We start from the raw sequence: 22,235 nt of genomic DNA on the forward strand, positions 1-22,235 counted from the left end.
CACATTACTTATGAGGTTTCTAATCATATATAAAGTAATATCTCCATAAGGGCAGGAATACTTTTCCAAGTAAGTTAGAAGAAATGAAATCGTAAAGTCAAATGGGTTCTCTCTGTGTTATACATTTTGCTTTATGTTGAGCTTTAACCACACATTATGATATGTAAATTATAACAAAAACATGTTTTTCTCTTGGCAAAAACATGATTTTTAAAATTTTTTATATTTCAAGACTTTGGAATCTAGAAGTCTCTTGATATTTGAAAATCTTCACTTTATTTTGAGTTATACTGGCATTCATTATAATTTTTTCTTATCATTTTCTATTTTCAATGGTTGTTAACTCCCACTAATCAGGAAGGTATGCTATTTCTTAAATTCCTCATTTGCATGTTTGTGATTACTGTAATTATGCTACCTTATATTTGTACAGAGATTTTTATTTTTCAAGGTGCTTTCACAGATTTCATTTGAAGCCCACAACAATCTCTTGAGGTAGGCAGGGCTACTATAAACATTTCTGCTGAAAAAAGAAGAACCTGAAGGATAGAGAAGTTGACTTCTTAGCCTATCATTAGCAGCAGAACCTGGACCACCCCCTAAGTCTCTCACTTCCTAATTCATGTTCCTTTTTATTATGTCATGTGAGCTTTTTTTTATTTGTTTATGTCCCTGGTCTTTTGAGTTCATTATTAATTAAATATATTAATTGTATGTTATGTTGTTTAGATGAAAGGCATAGTTCTGAACCCATAAAAGCTCTTATTTAAGAGACAAAAAATGTTCTGGTACAACTATTCATAGGGCTCCATTCAAGTAATAGTGGCCACCTTTAGGGTTATCTGCTCTGAATCCATATAGGATAATTTCCATGCCTACATTTCTATACTTAATCTGCATGAGAGCAGGAGGAGCTGTGGGAAAGTGTGACCCTGCCTCCTGGGTCCAGCTGATTGACTCAGGGTGAGCAAATGGCCTAAACAGGGCCAATCAATGTGCTTTCCAGGACATTTTGGAACTGAACTTGGAAAAGACCTATAAGTCTCTCGTTAGGTCTCTGGATTACATCAGGTACAAATTTCAGGAGCGGACAGTTCCTGTTTTTCCATTATATGGACTGGAAGAGTGAAAAAGCGTAATCTGTAGAGAGAAGGAGACGAATGTAGTAGACACTAAGAAGAGACACACAAATGGATACAATGCATGAAGAGGATTCAAGACATAGAGACCAGGAGAGGAGATGATGTGGGGAGAAAAAGCTGATGCGCATGAGTCTCTCACTGTGACTCTTAAGACTTAGCAGCATTCCTCTTCTTGGATCTGTGAAATACCCTAGTATCTTTACAATAATTAACTTTTTTGAGTAAGTTAGATTGAGTTGTATTTATGACTATATATGACCAAAGGAGTACCAATTAAAGTGTATACCTGAAACTAACTAGGAAATTTGGAAAGATTTCCTGGAAGAGGAGATGTCTGAGCTGATTCTTAAAAGAGTCTAAGGAAATCAAGGAAAGAAAGGAGGTAGGATTATTCCATATACACAAAGACTTTGAGGTGAAAGCATGGTACATTTGGAAAGTTACAAGTTTTTTAAGTGTGCTCAGAACATAGGATAAGAATAAAGAAAAATTACAGAGCTGAAATTTGAGAGATAGGCAGGGACTGTGTCTTTAATTGCTTTGTAATTCATGATAAGGAGTTTGGATTTTATTCTAAAATCAGTTGTCATCAAGATTTTTAGCAGAGGAATGACAGACACCAGGGGAGGAGAGTAAAACACAGGGCTGAAAATGAGGATTTGGGGAAAGTCTGCTGATAGGATTCCCCGTGCTCCTCTTCCCCCTTCCAGCAGCCATCAGACGCACTCACGTCTCACGAAGGAGACAGAGGTTCATTTTCTTGAGACACTGAATGATCTCAGAGGAATAAACCCTAAACAGATTTGATGCTTTAGGTTTTCCTCAAGAAAAAGGCTGGCTAGCTGTCCTGTCACTCTCCATGGAGCTGCATCAGTCAGCAAGCCTCAGTTACACAACCAGGCCTTTCACTGAGGTTTAGTATTTATATTAATTACTAGAGCAGTATTAGATTTACAGAGAAATTAAACAGAAAATACAGAGAATTCCCTTTTACCCCTTCTCCCTCCCACACTCAGTTTTGCCTACTGTTAACGTTTTTGTATTAGTGTGGTATATTTGTTACAATTGGTGAATTAATATGGATACATTATAATTATTAACTAAAGTCCATAGTTTACATTAGGAATCACCCTTTGTGTTGTACAGTTGTATGGGTTTTGACAAATGCATAATGTCCTATATCCACCATTACCATATCATACACTGCTCTAAAAGGCCCCTGTGCTCCACCTATTCATCCTCCTCCGACTATGCTAATCCCCTGGTAGCCACTAATTTTTTTTCTTTTATTTGAGACAGAGTCTCACTCTGTCACCCAGGCTGGAGTACGTTGGCATGATCTCTGCTTACTGCAACCTCCACCTCCCAGGTTCAAGAGATTCTCATGCCTCAGCCTCCCAAATGGCTGGGATTACAGGCATACACCACCGTGCCCGGCCAATTTTTGTATTTTTAGTAGAGATGGGGTCTTGCCATGTTGACCAGGCTGGTCTTGAACTCCTGGCCTCAAGTGATCTGCCCACCTCTGCCTCCCAAACTGCTGGGATTACAGGTGCGAGTCACCATGCCTGCACTGATTTTTTTTTTTTAACTGTCCCTATAGTTTTACCTCTTCCAGAATGTCATATAGTTGGAATCATAGAGTGCATAGTCTTTTCATATTGGCTTTTTTCACTTAGCAATATGCACTTAAAGTTCTTCCATTTCTTTTGGGGGCTTGATAGTTCATTTCTTTTTATCTCTGTATATTCCATTGTATGGATGTTCCACAGTTTTGTCTATCCATATACCTATCAAAGAAGATCTTGGTTGCCTTCCAGTTCTGAAAATTTTCAGTAAAACAGCTATGAACATTCATATGCAGGCTTTTTGTGCAGACTTAAGTTTTACTCATTTGGGTAAATACCTAGGAATGTGATTGCTGGATTATATAAGACTATGCTTACTTTTGTAAGAAACTGCCAACTCTCCTCCAAAATGTCTATACCATTTTACATTTCTGCCAGCACTGAATGAAAGTTCCTATTGCTCCATATCTTAGCAGCATGTGGTATTGTCAGTGTTTTGGATTTTAGACATTCTAGTAGACGTAGTAGACATGTAGTAGTCTCATCATTGTTTTAATTTGTAGGTCTCTTACAACATGTGATATTGAGCTTTTATGTGCTTTTTGAAGTGTTTGTTTTCTTGTTGTCGGGTTTTAAGGATTCTTTGTATATTTTGGATAAGGTTCTTTATCACATGTGTGTTTTTGCAAATATTTTCTCCCACTCTGTGGCTGGTCTTTTCATTCTCTTAACAGTGTCTTTCACACAGCAGAAGTGTTTGCTTTTAATGAAGTCCAGTTTATTGACTTTTTCTTCCATGGAATATGCTTTTGATGTTGTATATAAAAACTCATCACCAAACTCGAGGTTACCCAGATTTTTCTCCTTTGTTTTTTCCTAAAGGTTTTGTATTTTTGCATTTTACATTTAGAGCTATGATCCATTTTGTGTTAATTTTAGGGGAAAATATATGGTCGGTGTTGATTCATTTTTCTGCATGTGAATATACACCGTTGGAACTAGTTCCAACACTACTTGTTGAAAGGACTGTCCCTTTCTCCATTGAATTGCCTTTGCTTATTTGACCATATTCATATGGGTCTATTTCTGGGTTTTCTGTTCTTTTACATTGATCTATTTTCTCTTCCTTCATCAATACCAACACTGTCTTGATTAGTTTTATAATAGGTCTTAAAGTCAGGGAGTGACAATCATCCAACTTTGCTCTTCTTCATTATTGTGTTGGCCGTTCCTTGTCTTTTGCCTCTCTGCTTTAAACTTCAGAAACAGTTTGTTGATATCTACAAAGTAACTTGCTGGAATTTTGATTAGGAATACATTGAACTTGTAGATCATATGAAGAACTAACATTATAACAATATCAAATGTTTCTGTTCATGAACAGAAATATTTCTCCATGTATTTAGATCTTCTTTGCTTTCCCTCATTAGTTATAGTTTTCTTCATACAAACTGTATATATTTTATTAGACATATCTAAGTATTTCTCTTAGGTACTAATGTGAATAGTATCTTTTTAATTTTAAATTCTAACTGTTGGTTGTTGGCATATTGGAAACCAATTGACTTTGTATAATAACCTTTTATCCTGTAACTTTGCTATAATCACTTAATTGTTTCAGGGTTTTTTAGACAATCATGTCATCTGCAGACAAAGACAGTTTTATTTCTTCCTTCTCAATCTGTATATCTTTTATTTCCTTTTCTTGTCTTACTGCTGTAGCTAGAACTTCCAGTACAACGTTGAATAGGAGTGGCAAGAGGGGATATCTGCCTTATTTTCTGTCTTAGAAGAAAGGCATCTAGTTTCTCACCATTAAGTATGATGTTAGCTGCAAGGTTCTTATAGATACTGTTTATGAAGTTTAGGAAGTGTCCCTCCCTTCCTTGTTTGCTCATAGTTTGTCTATCATGAGTGGGCGTTGGATTTTATCAAGTGCATTTTCTGCATCTACTAATATGATCGTATGATTTTTCTTATTTAGCCTGTTGATGTGATAGATTACAGTAATTGATTTTTCTTGCCTTTTTTTTGTTTCCTTTTTTGTGGAGAATGGGGTCTTGCTGTGTTGCCCAAGCAGGTCTCACCCTGGGCTCAAGCCATCCTCCCACCTCTGCCTCCCTAAGTGCTGGGATTACAGGCATGAACCATCACACCCAGCCCATTAATTGATTTTTAAATGTTGTACCAGCCTTGCATACCTGGGATAAATCCCACTTCGTTGTTATGTATAATTCTTTTTATACATTACTGGATTCAATTTGCTAATATTTTGTTGAGGATTTTTGCATCCCTGTTCATGTAGTTTCCTTTCTTGTAATATCTGTGTCTGGTTTTGGTATTAGGGTGATGCTGGCCTCAAAGAATGAGTTAAGAAGTGTTCCCTCGGCCAGGGCGTGGTGGCTTACTCCTATAATCCCAGCACTTTGAGAGGCCGAGGCGGGCGGATCACAAGGTCAGGAGATCAAGACCATCCTGGCTAACATGGTGAAAACCTGTCTCTACTAAAAATACAAAAAAAAAATAGCCAGGCATGGTGCCAGGCACCTGTAGTCCCAGCTACTCAGGAGGCTGAGGCAGGAGAATGGTGTGAACCTAGGAGGCGGAGCTTGCAGTGAGCCGAGATCGCGCCACTGCACTCCAGCCTGGGCGACAGAGCGAGACTGTCTACAAAAAAAAGAAAAAAAAAAAAGTGTTCCCTCTGCTTCTGTTTTCTGGAATAGATTGTAGACAGTTTGTATAATTTCTTCCTTAACTGTGTGGTAGAATTCCTCATTATTTTCCTCAGCAGTCCCAGTATTTAATCCATGTTAAATCCTCTCTACTCTATCTCCTAGAATATTTTAGGAGTTAAGTTTTTTCTCCCTTGCCTTTCCACCCTCACTGCAGGCCCAATCACACCTGTAAATATAAACTCTTTTTGAGCGCTACCTTCATATTAGCTTACCCCCTAGGCTGTGAGTTTTATAAAAGCAGAGATCATGTCTCCCTTGTTCACTATGTTATCTACGACACCCAGTGCAGTGCCTAAAACATAGTATATGCCCATTAAATATTTGTTGACTCCCTCACCTAATGTCCTTCTCTAGTTCTCACCAGTTTACAAATCACTTTAGTGTTCATTATCTTTTCTGATCTCTAACTGTGCAGATTAAGCTGGGGATGTAGCAATACCTCATATATCTCATGAGAAAAGTGCCACTCAGAAAGATCAAATAATTTGTCTTAGTTTATTCAGTTTTGACATGGGAACCACTAGAATTAATCCAGGTCTACTAACTTCAAGTTTTAGGGCTTTTTTTCTGTATCTAACACTAATCAAGGTGTTTCTCTTACCCACCTCACTTTATCAGATCCCCACTGAAAAAAGTAGGGAGCAACAGTTACTTAGATGCACAGTTGCTTAGATGCACAGTTGCTCAGATACAACTGAAAAAATTAGTTTTTCCAAAAGAAGTGGTCACATGATAAGAGGTTCTCACAGATCTTCTTGATCTTCACGTGTTTATTCAGACTGATGTCTGGGACCCAAATTACACCGTTTTTGCTTTTTTTTTTTTTTTCCATGAATATTAGGTAATAAAAGAACATTTTAAAGGACCATGTTTTCGTTATATACATTCTATCTTCGTTCTATGGCTGAAGTAACTTTTAGCTTCTGAGAAGCTGTTTATTACTTTCTTACTGAGGGAAGGCAAACAAATTATTTATAGACTCTCCTGTTCAGGGCATCATTCATATTTTAAAGCAGTGCTCAATTAATAAAGATTTTTATTTTAAACACCCACATACATGATACAATAGGTACCAGAAAGCAATAGGAAAAAAAAGTGGTCATCACATCTTTTCTAGTGTGTGTCTTGAAAAACAAATTTACCTGGGTACCCAAGTATGCTCTTCCTTCATAGTTTTCAAACAAACAACCTAAGAGAAACCTCAGCATTTATTCATTGCTGAAGAATCTAGCTGACATCTTTGGAAAATAATTTGAAGAGCTAGTGGGTTGGAGCATGCTGTGCTAGAAGCTTTGAGCTCCCTTTTGCATTCCATAATTTATATGTTGTCCCAGCATGAGGTCGTTTTCTTGATTTTGCTTTTAAATTATGTATATTACAGTGAGATGTACTGATATAAATATAGAAATGACCTATAAAGATTTCCTTTTCCCAGAATTTAACCTTTTAAGACCTCTTTGTTCTCCAAACAACCCTTGTCGAAAACACATGCCAGAGCTCTGTTGTCTTATTGGATCCACATATTATAGTAAATATTATAATAGATTTTTCTAATAAGATATTGTACTATCTGTTGATATTTGACAAATGTGTACTTATTAAGAACTTGACCAAAAGTATAATTAAGCATTTAACAAGGGTCTATTTTTATGCAAAGAAAATAAAAAGAAAAAAATGTCCAGTGGGTATATGGCTTTGAGTTGTTTTTCTCTGAAGGACTAGTCTGAAATATCTGTATCTTGCCTTTTGTAAATGATTTCCACATATCTGACAGATATCTTTAGCTTAGTGATACGATCTCTAGCTGTGAAATAGAAATTTTTTCTGTTAAGCTTAAGTGATGTGTTCAAGCCCAAACTTGTTAATTTGATAATTACTACACAAATACATAGTTATTTTGTGCCTTGGATTTCTTTAGCATAACCCTAGCAGTTGAAGAGGCCAGAGAAACCTCTGGCAGACAATCTCATGCTGCTCTAGACAGACTCAAAGCACTGAAAACCAATCTTAGTTAGAAACTGCACAACCTATTCTGCAAGAGCCATCACTAGAACCCAGAAGAGAAAAATAAGCAAATCCTGAGACAATTCTTTTTTCTTTTCTTTTTTTTTTTTTTTTTTGAGACGGAGTCTCGCTCTGTCGCCCAGGCTGGAGTGCAGTGGCGCAATCTTGGCTCACTGCAAGCTCCGCCTCCCGGGTTCACACCATTCTCCTGCCTCAGCCTCTCCGAGTAGCTGGGACTACAGGCGCCCGCCACCACGCCCGGCTAATTTTTTGTATTTTTAGTAGGGACGGGGTTTCACCGTGGTCTCGATCTCCTGACCTCGTGATCTGCCCGCCTCGGCCTCCCAAAGTGCTGGGATTACAAGCGTGAGCCACTGCGCCCAGCGACAATTCTTATACAGGTTTTTCCTGCTTCCATAGCCTTTTTTCCTTCTGAACTCACAGTAACTCTTAACAGTACCAAGAGTTTAATAACCCTTACTCCCTAAGAAATAGCCAGACATGTTTCTCGTGTTTTCCAGCAATCATTAGTTTATCATTTAGTTACCTGTGTTAGAAACCCATATTTTCACGCAAAAAGTAATTTATTACTTAATTTATTAGTTTTTGTATCCATACTTGGGAGACCAGTATAGTGTGTTTATTAAGAGCATGATTTCTGAAGTACATAGATTCAAATCCTATCTTATCTGCTTGATAGTTTTGTGACTTAGAGAAGTTTTTGTAACCTCTCTAAGCCTCAGTTTCTTTACTCATAAAACCTGTTAAAGGAATTTAGTAATATGTTAAACATAAAGTGCTTAGTACTGTACTTGGCATATGCTACTCACTTAAAGTAGCAGCTACTTGTATCATAACTGTGTAGTTGGAGTCTCCTATTTGGCATGGAAAAGAGTCATTTATGTCATATATAACTTGATATTAGAGAAAAGTAATAGACTTGACTCATTTATTCGCAGTTTTAAAATTTTAATTATTAGTCTAGCCAAAGGTCAGTGAAGTGAGCACATACATATGCTGATGGAGATAAAAATCCTAAAGTAGGTAGAGCAATTTGGCAATATATATTGATAGCCATGAAAATGCCCTTTGAGTCTATAGTTTTCTGTCTAGAAATCTCTAAAGAAAGAATCAGAGATTCCAATTGAGATTTGTAGCCACTAGCATTTGATAATAGTGGCTGGAGTTTGGGAAAGGGGAAAAGTGAAGTGTTCAAAGCAGAAAATGAATAAAACATGATATTTTCACATGATTTATATTCTGTACCTATTAAGAAATACTTGTAATGTGTCATAAGAGTAGAGAAAAAAAAAAGAAATATTTGCTGGTATGGAAAAGTGCTCACAATATACCATTAAATTAAAAAAAGATATAAAAATATTTTGTAAAATACTCAAATTTTATACACTAAAAAATATATCCCTCTTTCCCTCCCTCTTCTCACCTCTCCCAGAAATAAGACTAGAGAAATATACATCAAAATATCAACAGTGTTTATCTCTGGTTGGATTTCAGTTTTGGTGTGGTTTTTTGTTTTTTGTTTTGGTACACTTCAGTGTTTCCAAAATGTACGTAATAAACAAGTTACTTGGCATACCTCATATGAAATGCAGTGGAGAGAACATTGGGTGTCTAGGTATCTTTTGTTTATCAGTAGTGACCTTATTGAAAAAAACTTCAAAAAACTGAGAGCTGTTTTCTCAGAACCTGTCTGTCTCCAAAACTGATGCAATTGAGTTGGTTAGGGGCAGGAGGTGGCTAAATGGGATCACAGGAGGAGTTGTTGGACAGATTCTGGGTATTCATGAGTACACTGGTTTTAATGTAACATATATATGAGCTCAAAGAGGGAGAGTTGCTGTGTTCTCTGAAGGAGAGGAAGCTTCTTGCAGAAACAAAATAGAAGTAAAGTTTAATTAGACTTGTAAGGATTGTTAAGCAAGGGGCTTGGATAATTTAAATTTTGTTTTTCAAAAATATTTGAGATGGTCAGAGGAAGACTATGGTACATTTCCAGTGGAAAGTTCATGGAAGAATAAATATTTTGTGACTGTAGAAAAATACTTAAAAGCATTTAGCTTTTTCAGATGACTTACATTTTGAAGTAATTTTAAAATACAGAATTGTAACAGAATTATAATTTTTTCCGATTAGGATCCAGTTTATGGAAAAGGAAAACTTGGAGAAATCCAGGGACTTATCTTGGGAATGTTAGATACCTTTAACTATGAACAAGTAAGTAAGCTACTTGTTGCATCTAAGTCTGTCCTAAGATAGAAAAATGCTAATTATTTTTCTTTTGTACCTATACTTAAAAAAAAATTACCATCTATTTACTGGCAGTTAGGTACACTGAGGTGTATATGTGTGTATTTCTTTTAGTTTTTCTCTCGCCAGGCATGATAGCTCATACCTGTAATGCCAGCACTTTGGAAGACTGAGACAGGAGGATTGCCAGAGGCCAGGAGTTCGAGACCAGCCCAGGCAACATAGCAAGACTCTGTCTCTACAAAAAATAAAAAAAATTAGCTGGGCATGGTGGCATGTGCCTATAATTGTAACTACTCAGGATGATCAATTGAGCCCAGGAGTTGGAGGCTGCAGTGAGCTATGATTGTGCCACTGCACTCTCCAGGTGACAGAGCAAGACCTTGTCTCTAAAAAAAAAAAATTCTCTTGACCTTAATTTGTGTACACACACACACATTTCAGAATGTAGAAATGCATCTAATTCAAATTTAGTTTATTTTAATTCATTGGCAATGAAACAAATATCTTTTTTCAAAATGAAAGTGTGAGAAACTTTCTGGAAAAATAATTTAATACAAAACTATACCACATGAAAAGGGTCAACATGAATATAGAAAATTGTAAAATAAAATTAAATGAGTATTATTTTAAACATTCTGAAACAGATGGTTGTCACTAACCATTGTATTAGTCTGTTTTTATGCTGCTGATAAAGACATACCCAAGACAGGGCAGTTTACAAAAGAAAGAGGTTTATTGGACTTACAGTTCCATGTGGCTGGGGAGGCCTCACTATCATGGTGGAAGGTGAAAGGCATGTCTCACATGGCAGCAGATAAGAGAAGAGAGCTTGTGCAGGGAAACTCCCCCTTATAATACCGTCCGCTCTTGTGAAACTTATTCACTGTCACGAGAACAACACAGGAAAGACCTGCCCTCATGATTCAGTTACCTCCCACTGGGTCCCTCCCACCACACGTGGTAATTCAAGATAAGATTTGGGTGGGGACACAGCCAAACCATATCACCATAAATGGTCATTAGTCTTCCCTTAACTCGAAATTGTCTTTAGCTTTAAGTCTCAGTAAGAGCCAGCTTGGTGTACAGGCTTTTTTCTTAGTGTACTGCAAAGTGACTCATGAAGCCACCTAGGAAAAGTACCATTTAGGTCTGTTGGAGACAATGTCTGCTTTTTTTTAAGAATCCAAGAGAAGAAAAGGAAAATCTGGGTGACAGCTTTTCTTAGAATGTTGTAAGAATTGCAGTTTGGTTAAGTGTAATCCAGTGAAGCTTGATACCCCTGCAGTCACAGATTCCAGGTTAGCAGAAGTATAGTTTGTGCAAAGCAGAAAATGTTTGCCAATTTTGGAACTATGGAAGAGGAGAAACAGATAATACTGACTGGAAAGAATTAGAATAGACCATTAGAACCAGAAGTTTTGAATTACAGGTAAAGTTAAAGAGTTAAGCTGTATAGCAAGGAGGGCAGGCAGTACCTACCTCTATCTTCCCCTTAAAGACTGAGAATAAAGAACCCAAATACATAGCCAGATGATATATATGAATGTTAAGAATGAGATACAGTACAAAAACAATACTGTATAAATACATACAGCCTTAAAATGACTTAATGTGATAGCTGTTAAAATGTCTTTATGTGACTTAATGATAGATGTCATGGTCTTGAGTAGATGCAAATGACTTCTAAGTGCTGATCAGGAAAATGTGATCTCTCTGCCCAAGGAAGATGAAAATAGAGTAATGGCCATTAGCTTTACTAGTGAAAAGATATTTGAAACATTACCATGAATGCAGTTTCAATAAAGAATCTGGGATTCAGACTTAGCTGTATTCTTTATTACAACACTCTGAGCCATTCAGAGAGCAGTTATTATATAAATGTAATAAATAGATTTGGGCTTATCTAGTCATTTGAAAGCCATCAATACTGAATTAAGCTGCAGAATGGCAGAGCTCACATTTCTCAGTAGAAACTAATGACAGATTTGAGAATCTTTGTAATGTATACACTCACCATTACTCTGCACATTGAGGTTAACTGCTTGAATTTGGGAGGTTTTGATGTTTTTTTGTTTCAACAATTTTATCCCTTTATAGTGTGTTTCAATTTTAGTTGTTGGTAGCTGAAAACTAAGCAAGTGCTATTCACCATTCATCTGCTCTCTCTCTTTCATTTTATAACCTTTTGTTTGTTTGTTTTTTGTTTTGGTGTTTCATAGACCCTGCTGGAAACAACAACTAGCCTTCTAAACCAAGATCTCCATTGGTCATTGTGTAACCTGAGAGCTTCGGTCACCAGAGGACTGAATCCCAAACAAGATTACTGCTCTATATGTTTGCAGCAGTACAAGAGACGCCAAGAAATGGCTGATGAAATTATTGTCTTTAGGTAAGAAAGGGAAGGAAATGTTACATATATGGTACATGTACATCTGTGGCATTACCAGGCAAGAATACACATGGATACACAGGCAGTCATTCTAGCAATGAACATGATAGGCAAGTTCCTGCCCTCACAGACCTTACATTCTGCATTGGGGTGAAGGTTAGGGTGCCCAAGCAAGACATAAATACAGAGGAATAAGAGCTATGGAGAAAAATAAAACACAGGACAAATAGATAGAAGGATGACGAGTTCAGGACAAGTGCTGTTGAATGAGGGAAAGCATATCTGAGGACGTGACCTTTGAGCAGAACGAGAGAGGGAAGAGCAAAGGTGCTGAGAGGTGTTTGGATTCTGAGTATCCTTTAAAGGTAGGGATAACTTGCCGGTGTATTAGATGTGGAGTATAAGAGAAAAATGAGTCTTTGGTCTGAGCAATTGGGTAAACATGGTACCATTGTCTAAGATGAGGAAGAACAGGTACAAGTAACTGGGGAAATCAAGAGTTTTGTCTTGGACGTGTTAGGTTTGAAATGTACTGTTAGACATCAAGTAGGGATGCCAGCTAGATAGTTATTCAAGTCAGAAATCTGGAGATGTGTTGAGACTGGAAAATTTTAATTTAAAAATTGTCGGCCTATGATATTTAAGCTACATTGCAAAGAGAGAGGAACCCTAGTGCAGAGTGAAGGTGTTGGTCTCAGGAGCAAAGACAGCTCATCTAGAATGTATGGATAGAGGTGACACGATATGGCCGTGGAGCCAAACTTCCTGAGTTCAAATCTTGACTCTGCTACATGCCAGCTGTGAGACCTTGGACAAGTTATTTAACCTCTTTATATCTTAGTTTCCTCGTCTGTAAATAGTATAATAGGGTTTCGTGAGGATTGAATGAGATGATTTATATAAGGCACTTGTAACAGTGCCTGGCATGAGTAAGCACTATCTGAGTGTTAGCTCTGCAGGAAGGTTGGTAGACTTGATGGTTGGAAGGGGAAGTAGATCTCTTCACACAAAGAGCCCATTCAGGCAAGAAATATTTATGGAGCACCTGCTGTATGCAAGCTGCTATTCAAGGGGATAGGATACAGGATGAACAAAACAAAGGATCTGCCCTCATGGAGTTTACATTGTAGTGGCAGGGATAGACCATAAGCCAACAAGTGAAATGCCAGATACTGATAACTACCATGGGGGAGAAAATGTTAAAAGAGATACAGAGTGTTTGGTGGGGGGTGCAGATATTTTATATAGGTTGGTCAGGGAAAGGCTCACTGTTAAGGTGACTTATGAACAGACAACTTAAAAATTAATTAATAGAAAAATAATAGTTACATGAATAAAAAACAAGCTATGCTACAGAGGAAAAGGAATGTTGGGAGCTACTAATTTATAGAGTAGTCCAGGAAAGCCTTCTTGTTTAAGTGACATTTGAGGGGATCTAAAGGAAGTGGCCATGCAACCTCAGAAGAGAGTACACCAGGCAGAGGAGCCGAGTGCAGAGACCATATTGTGGGAGAGCCTTGGCATTCTTGAGGAGTAGTGAGTGAGGAGGCTAGTGGCACCTGAGCAGCCAAGGAAGGGGACAGTGAAAGAGACTTCAGAGGAGCAGAGGCCAAATCATGTAGGAGCTGGCCCAAGTCTAACTCATTTTTATAGTGAAAGTGAGACTTTTATGCTGAGATGCGAAGCCACTGGATGGTTTTGAGGATTGGGGCGGTGACATGATCTGACCTATGTCTTAAGGATTACTCTGACTGCTGTGTTAAGAAAGGACTAGAGAGATCAAGGGGGAAAGCAGACGGACCACTTAGGCTGTTGTAGTAGCCCATGTGAGAGATGGTCTAGGTAATAGTCATGCAGTAAGAAGTGGTAGGATTCTGGATATATTTGGAAGGTAGTGGTATTTTAAAGCTATGGAACCTGGAAGTAATCGCTAAAGGAGCAAAGGTAGCTACAACAACAGAGTATAGAAAAGGAAGTTTATATATATATATAGATAGATAAATAGATAGATAGATAGATAGAGAGAGAGAGAGAAGGGAAGAAAAAAGAAAAAGAGTATAAAGACTATAGAAAAGAAAAGGATTGATTTCTGGAATGTCCGACATTTTAGGTTAAAGAAATGAAGATAAATCAGTGTAGATGGCTGAGAATTATTCTCAGTACTCAACTTCTGGGAGGCTGATTTGGTAATTTAGTGTAATCAATAGGGAATTTCTTTATAAGAATAGCGTAAGGATTTACTACGGCAATGACATTTTTGTAAATGTTTAATCAAATCACAATCCTTGCCTTGAATTTGGTGAGCAGACCACTCATGTTGTTATCAAGCTACTTAAATAATTATGATTTTTTCCAGTTGTCTTTTTTTTTCTTTTTGAGATGGAGTCTCATTCTGTCTCCCAGGCTGGAGTGCAGTGGCGCAATCTCAGCTCACTGTAACCTCTGCCTCCCGGGTTCAAGCAATTCTCATGCCTCAGCTTCCTGAGTATCTGGGACTACAGGTGTGTGCCACCACACCCAGCTAATTTTTTGTTTTTTGTTTTTTGGTTTTTTTTTTTGAGACAGAGTTTTGCTCTTGTTGCCCAGGCTGGAGTGCAGTGGCATGATCTCGGCTCACTGCAACCTCCGCCTCCCGGGTTCAAGCAATTCTTCTGCCTCAGCCTCCCGAGTAGCTGGGATTACAGGTACCCGCCACCACACCCAGCTAGTTTTTTGTATTTTTAGTAGAGACAGGGTTTCACCATGTCGGCCAGGCTGATCTCAAACTGCTAACCTCAGCTGATCTGCCCACCTCAGCCTCCCAAAGTGCTGGGATTACAGGCGTGAGCCACCATGCCCAGCCCCCAGTTGCCTTTTTTTCAGACTGTCTAGAAATACTATCCGGATTTCATAGTTTGAGAAATGAACAGAAGTTCAACTCATCCTCTAGGTAGTTTTTAGTCAGAGAACTGTGATTTGTTCATACTCACAACAGAAGTATACAAATATATGAATGTGGATTTTTAAAAAGAGAGGACAGCAGCAAGTACATTCCCTTTCTTGTTTCTTACCCTGTACAGCCATCAGTGCATATCTACTTGCTAGAGATCTTTATTGCTTCTAAGTACACTTACAAGCTTATATTTATGGATTCTGTGATAATAAAAAGTACAAATTGGTTGCCTTCGTTTTGCAGTTGTGGCCATTTGTATCACTCATTCTGCCTACAAAACAAAGAATGCACTGTGGAAATCGAGGGCCAAACAAGATGGACATGCTACAAATGCAGCTCAAGTAACAAAGTAGGAAAACTCAGTGAAAATTCATCTGAAATTAAAAAGGGAAGGATAACCCCATCACAGGTAAGACTTGTTTTCGTGGCAAAATGGAAATGGTCTTTTCTTACCAATGTCATTTGGGCCTGGTCTCATTTCCTTCGGTTCCCATAGGTCTCAACAAATTTACCTGATGGTTATTGGGTACATGAAATGTTCTTTTCAGTCCTATTTAGTGTTTGAAGAGCCTCTCTTCGCTACTCAGTATGGAAAAACATGAATTTGAGAGCAACAGATGACATTTTCTGCCTTTGAACGGCTTAAGATTTAATTGGACAGATGAGGTGTACACATATGAGCCTGCTTTTAAGACCTTTTGACAGAGTAACAGCTTAGCAAGTACAGCTGAGTACTTGCAGGTACCAATGAGTACCTATATGATAAGAGTGCAGAATTATGGCTTTTAAGTAGGGCTGATGATGGACAAGGTGCATACACATGTGCTGTTTCACTGCCTTTGGAGTCTGACTACTGGACTAGATGATAATTTTATGTATTTTACAGCCTTTTTTTAAAGCAGACAGTGGAGCAGAGTTTGAACTCTACCGCTTGATAGTTTTCAGGAGAGCAGAGCTTGACAACATGAGGGGTTCAATGTGGAGAAGTTACTGGGACTGGGACTTGATCATTGTGCTCTACTTGGCTATACTTCCTCTTTGAAGTAGTATCATATTTTTGGCTTCCTGTTCCTTCCTCTGTGCTACTCTATCCTATAGTTGGCCTTCACATTCACATCACATAGTGAAAAGTTGGGCTTGTTACTTTTCTCTTTTTGTTTCTTTTTTTTTTTTTTTTGAGATGCATTATCGCTCTGTTGCCCAGGCTGGAGTGCAGTGGCGCAATCTCAGCTCACTGCAAGCTCCGTCTCCTGGGTTCACGTCATTCTGCCTCAGCCTCCTGAGCAGCTGGGACTATAGGTGCGTGCCACCATGCCCTGCTAATTTTTTGTATTTTTAGTAGAGATGAGGTTTCACCGTGTTAGCCAGGATGGTCTCGATCTCCTGACCTCGTGATCTGCCCGCCTCGGCCTCCCAAAGTGCTGGGATTACAGGTGTGAGCCACCGCGCCCGGCCTCTCTTTTTGTTTCATCAGCCATCGGCATTGTATTAGAAGCAGAGCCTGGGAAAACCTCCTGACTAACTTCTCTCCAGATAACAATGTAGAACTTCTACTCTCCAGTGGTAGCCTTTCCAATTATACCTTCCCCAAGTTTGTATTGAACAGTGTGATAGGCACTGTGCCAGGTGCCTGGGGATACAATGGTAGACAAGGCAAACATGGTCTTTTCTTGCAGAGTTTACAGTCAATGAACTTATAAAAGGGTTTTTAACTAAGTACTCTCAAGTTTTTTCTGACTCCAGTTCAATTCTGGTACTACCTAGAGTTAGAGACTCCATGGTTTAAGGGCTCAGTCCCACAAGACAGTCCTCACTTTAGATGCCAGTCACAAACAAAGTACTCAGGCTACCTACTTTTGTCTGACTTGGCTGCAAATTCAGTGGTCCCCATGACCCCCTCTCAGGTTCCATAATTCACTAGGATGATTCACAGAATTCAGGAAACACTTTATTTACATTTACCAATTTATTATAAAGGATGCGACTGAGGAAGAGCCAAATGAAAGAGGTGCATAGGGCGAGGTTGGGGAGGGGGATGAGGAGTGGTAGAGATTCTATGCCCTTTCTGGGCCTACCACCTTCCTAGCACATCAGTGTCTACACCAACCCATAAGCTCCTCAACCCTACCATTTACAGGTTTTTTTTGGAGGTTTCATTATGTAGTCATGCCTGATTAAATTATTGGCCATTTATGATTGAGCTCAATCTCCAGCCCCTCTCCCCTCTGCGCAGGTTGGGAGATGGGGCTGAAAGTTCCAAACCTCTAACCATGGCTTGGTCTTTCTGGCACCCAGCCCTCATGCTGAAGCTATCCACGGTCTCCAGCCACCAGTCATCTTATTCTCATGCAAAAGACACTCTCCTCACTCAGGAGATTCCAAGGGTTTTAGGAGCTGTGTGCCAGGAACCTAAGACAAAGGCCAAATATATGTATTTTTATTATACCACATAGATGAACTATGCTGTTAAGTACAGATAATGAGTAGATATAAAATAGACATGAGGGATCATGGAAGGCTTCCTAGAAGTGCCCTGTTAGCTTCCCTTGAAGGGAAAAGAAAAGGAGTAAGCTAGACAAGTTTAAGTGTGACAAACACAGAACTAGAAGGTAAGTAGAATGGAATCAAGAGGGTCAGAGAGAGTGGTATGAGGTGAGGCTCATTAGGCAAGCAAGGACCAAGTTAAGTACTTATGTGTGCCAATACTTATGGCATTATATTTTTTCATTGGTAAGTGTAATGTTAACTGTAGGCTTTTAGTCTGTAATCTTTATATCATGTTTAGGAAATTCCTTTTTATTCCAAGTTTTCTTGAGAAATTTTTCATGAATTGGTGTAAAATTTTGAAAGCCATTTACACTACATTGGTTGTCCTCTTCCTATGTTCCCCACACCTCCTGCAGTGAAGAAAGGTAATCTGTTTCACTGAATTTCTTCCTACCTTCTCAAGCATCAAGAAAGGTTTGGAAACCATTTAATTTTATTTTTAAATTTTTTGTTTCCATAGTTTTTGAGGAACAGGTAGTTTTTGATTACTTGGAAAAGTTATTTAGTGGTAATTTCTGAGATTTTGGTGCACCCATCACCCAAGCAGTATACACTATGCCCAGTGTATACTCTGTTATCCCTTACTTTGCTCCAGTCCTTCCCCGCTCCCTGAGTCCCCAAAGTCCATTATATCATTCCTATGCTTTTGCATTCTCATAGTTTAGCTCCCACTGATAAATGAGAACGTAAGATGCTTGGTTTTCCATTCCTGAGTTACTTCACTTAGAATAATGGTCTCCAACTCCATCCAGATTGTGAGATAAGGACATAAGAAATTCTGTTGTCCAATAAATGTGAAAAAAGTGCAATTTTACCAGTGATCAAAGAAATGCAAGCTAAATCAGCTATACAATACCATTTTTTTACTTATTAAGCTGGCAAATATTTAAAAATACATAATTAAACTGAGACACATTAAAAATACATATGCATTTACATTGATAAGGATGTGAGGAGACAGATATTTTTATGCACTACTAGTGGGAATGCATATTTGTATAAGTCCACAAGCCCTTGTCTAAGTCACTTTGGCCAGATATGTTTCAGAATTCAGAATTTTTTGGATTTTATAAATGTAATATGAAAACTTTCACTTCAGGACAAGATGCATTTGGAGTTTTTTTTGGGGGGGTGGGGAAGGGGCAAAATATATAAAATAATGGTTCATAAGACATTGGACACCAGGCAGTGAAAGATAGTGACCCCTGAAAGATAAGAAACTAATGACATAAACCCTTAGATTTCTACCAAATTACTCCCTGGAGAAAGTTTTCATGCCGTGACTCAGAGAGGGAGAACCAAGGCAGAGCTTAGTCTCTCTGGGTCAAGGGGACAGAGCTCAGAGTCCAGGAAAGACAAGGTGGCTAGAGTTTGCAGGGTGGAGTATTAGGTGAGAGCCTTACAGAGGGCTCCATAGATCTGCAGAAGGTAACTTTTGAGTATTCAGTTGAGTACTTACCCACTTATTTACCCACTGTGTGAGGAAACTACTTCAGGTCAAAAAAAAAAAAGGTACCACCCAAAAGGATTAGATTGAACAATGTCCCAGACTCACAAAGAGCCAGAAATAATGCTTGCTCCCACCAGCCAGCCTGGAAATCTTCATAAATCACAAGGTAGCATTGAGAGTACTAAGTAAGTTCTTAGCCTCAGTAGTGGGGAAAAAAATTAACTTTAAACTGACTGCTGCTTTGATCTCACCTAACAAAGCTTAAAAGCAAAAACCTAAAAAGATAAAACTATTTCCAAGTATTTTAACCACATCGCAGAACAGAGCTTAGGAATGTATTAAAGAATTATAAAAATATCCAATACTCAAGAAGATAGAATCCACAATGTCTAGTATTTGATCAAAAATTACTAGGCATGCAAAGAAGCAGGAAAATACAAGCCATGATAATGAGGAAAAAAAAACAACCCATTGAAACTAACACAGAAATGACCCAAATAATAAAATTAGTAGACAAGGACATTTAAAGTTATAATTGTATTCCATATGTTCAAGAACCTAGAAGAACAATTGAATATGTCAAGTGGAAATATGGAAGTTACAAAGAACCAGTAGAACATCTAGAGATTAAAACTACAATGTCTGAGATGAAGAATATACTAGATAAAATTAATAGCAGAATGGACATTGGAGAAGAAATGATTAGTGAACTTAACAATGTAGCAATAGAAACTATCCCAAATCAAACACAGAAAGAAGACTAAACAGAAACAAGGCTTGGTACAGTGGCTCATGCCTGTAATCCCAGTACTTCGGGAGGCCAAGGCAGGAGGATCACTTGATCCCAGAAGTTTTAGACCAGTCGGGACAACATGATGAAACCCTGTCTCTACTGAAATTTTTTAAAAATTAGCCAAGCATGGTGGCACATGCCTGTGGTCCCAGCTGAGGAGCTGAGGCGAGAAGATCACTTGAGCCCAGAAGGCCAAGGCTGCAGTGAGCTATGATTGTGCCATGGGACTCCAGCCTGGGCACCAAAGCGAGACCCTATCTCAAAAAAGAAAAAAGAAAAATAAATGAATAGATCATTGGTGAACTATGGAACAACTTCAAGTGGCCAAATATACATCTAATTGGAATCCTAAAAAAAGTAGGGACATGGAGTACAAAAAAAAAAAAATTTAAAGAGACATAATAAATAAAGTTCTAATTCCAGTAATGGCAGAGCAGCCTATAGTAGATGACCTTTCTGCTAATAATTATAAGCCCTAGGCAAAATATCAAAAAACATTGTTTAGAGAGCAACTGGAAGCAGGCAGAAACTATAGGGAATGCAAACCTTGAAAGAAGGGAAGCAAACTAGACGAGCTCTACATTTAACCAGCTTTTCTAGGGCGCTTCTTGGCTTGCCATGGAGTATTGGAGAAAAGAGCTTGAATACCAAGTCACATTCTTATTGGGATGAAGAAACAGGTCAAAGTACAAGACTACCAAAGCAGCTCTAAATTAAGGGAGAAAATCTCAGAAAGAAGCATGCCACAGAAGAGGGAGCCCCAAGTTCTCTTTGCAGTTTTCCAAATTGTATACAAACAGACAGTGCTTCCAGAAAGCAGCATCAGGTACTAAAGAACTAAGCAGAGATTTCAGCAGCTGCCTGGTGCTGAGTTTTGAATGTAAATGTTGCCATGTTACAGGGATTGAGAAATACCTCAAATTTTGTGTTGAAACTGCAGAAAGGCTATGGTTGAGGACTAAGGGATTTCCCAGGACTAAGAGCAAAAGCACAATAAATCCTAACAAAGCCAAAGCCCAAACTATCATAGGATCAGTAGGAGGAAGAAGGAAAGTGTAAATTATAATCAAGAGAAAAAGCATCAGTAGAAGCAGACCTTTGAATGACCCAGATGCTGGAATTGGCAGTTAAGGACTTGAAAATAGAAATTATAAATATGTTAAAGTATTTCATGGAAAAGATTAGCAGAATGATTGAACACATGAGGAAACATCAGCACAGAAATAGAAACTCTGAAGTAAAACCAAGTGTAAATTGTAGAGCTAGAAAACATCTAAAGTGAAAATTTTATTAGATAGCAACAGCATTTTTAAGACTGAGAAAAAAATTAGTAAATTCGAATACAGTTCAATAGAAATGATAATTGTAACTGAAGCACAGAGGCAAAAATAATTGAAGAAAGTACAAAAACTCTTGGTGACCTGTGAAACAATATCTAGAAGTCTATCATATATACAAATTATAGCTATATCTATATTTTATAGATATATAAATGTATAAATTAGATATTTATAAATTATAGATCTATAATGTATATATATCTATAACTTATATATTATATATTTATATAATTATATATATAATTTATATATAGATATAATGTACATATATCTATAATTTTTATATATGATAGACATGAATATACACAACATATATAGAATATATATATAATTGGATTTCTGGAACATAAGGAGCAAGAGAATGGGAGCTGGGGACATTGGACCTAATAATATCTGAAATTTTCCCAAATTTCATAGCAAACATCAACCCATAGAGTCAAAAACTCAGCAAACCTCTAGCAGAATAAATATAAAGAAAACCATACCCAAACACTAATAGTCATAGTCAAACTGCTGAAACCAAAGATGAAGAAGAAATCTTAAAAGGAGCCAAAGACAACAATAAGAATGATGGCTGATTTCTCATTAAAAAAAAAAAAAAAAGGCCAGAAGACAACAAACTGGCATTTAAAATGCTAAAAAGTAAGTTAATATGGTGCAAGTATTGTATATGATATTCCTTGCCAAGACCAGCTTAGTCATGGAGACCCTAACCCAGTGGCCCTAGAGGAATTAGACACACACACAGAAATATAGCATGTGGAGTTGGAAATCAGGGGTCTCACAGCCTTCAGAGCTGAGATCCTCAAACAGAGATTTACCCACATATTTATTGACAGCAAGCCAGTGATAAGTATTGTTTCTATAGATTATAGATTAGCTAAAAGCATTTCCTATGGGAAATAACTAAAAGCATTAACTATGGGAAATAAAGGGATGGGCCGAAATAAAGGGATGGGTCTGGCTTGTTATTTGCAGCAGGAACATGTCCTTAAGGCACAGATCGCTCATGCTATTGTTTGGGGTTTAAGAACACCTTAAGCGGTTTTCCACCCTGGGCAGGC

At 37.9% G+C, this 22,235-nt stretch overlaps 1 protein-coding gene across 6 annotated transcripts in view; it reads left to right on the forward strand.

Moving 5' to 3' along the window:
- VPS8 (VPS8 subunit of CORVET complex) overlaps positions 1-22,235 on the forward strand; it is a 234,631-nt gene that overhangs the window by 170,903 nt on the left and 41,493 nt on the right. For all 6 annotated transcript variants that reach the window (XM_032171818.2, XM_058426256.1, XM_058426252.1 and 3 more), the window contains 3 exons: positions 9,604-9,684; positions 11,940-12,109; positions 15,285-15,450. In XM_032171818.2, coding sequence (XP_032027709.1) covers positions 9,604-9,684; positions 11,940-12,109; positions 15,285-15,450 — 417 coding nt within the window. The remainder of the gene's footprint in view (positions 1-9,603; positions 9,685-11,939; positions 12,110-15,284; positions 15,451-22,235) is intronic.

The sequence above is a fragment of the Hylobates moloch genome, unplaced genomic scaffold, assembly GCF_009828535.3.
Source record: "Hylobates moloch isolate HMO894 unplaced genomic scaffold, HMol_V3 SCAFFOLD_13, whole genome shotgun sequence".
Classification (NCBI taxonomy): domain Eukaryota; kingdom Metazoa; phylum Chordata; class Mammalia; order Primates; family Hylobatidae; genus Hylobates; species Hylobates moloch.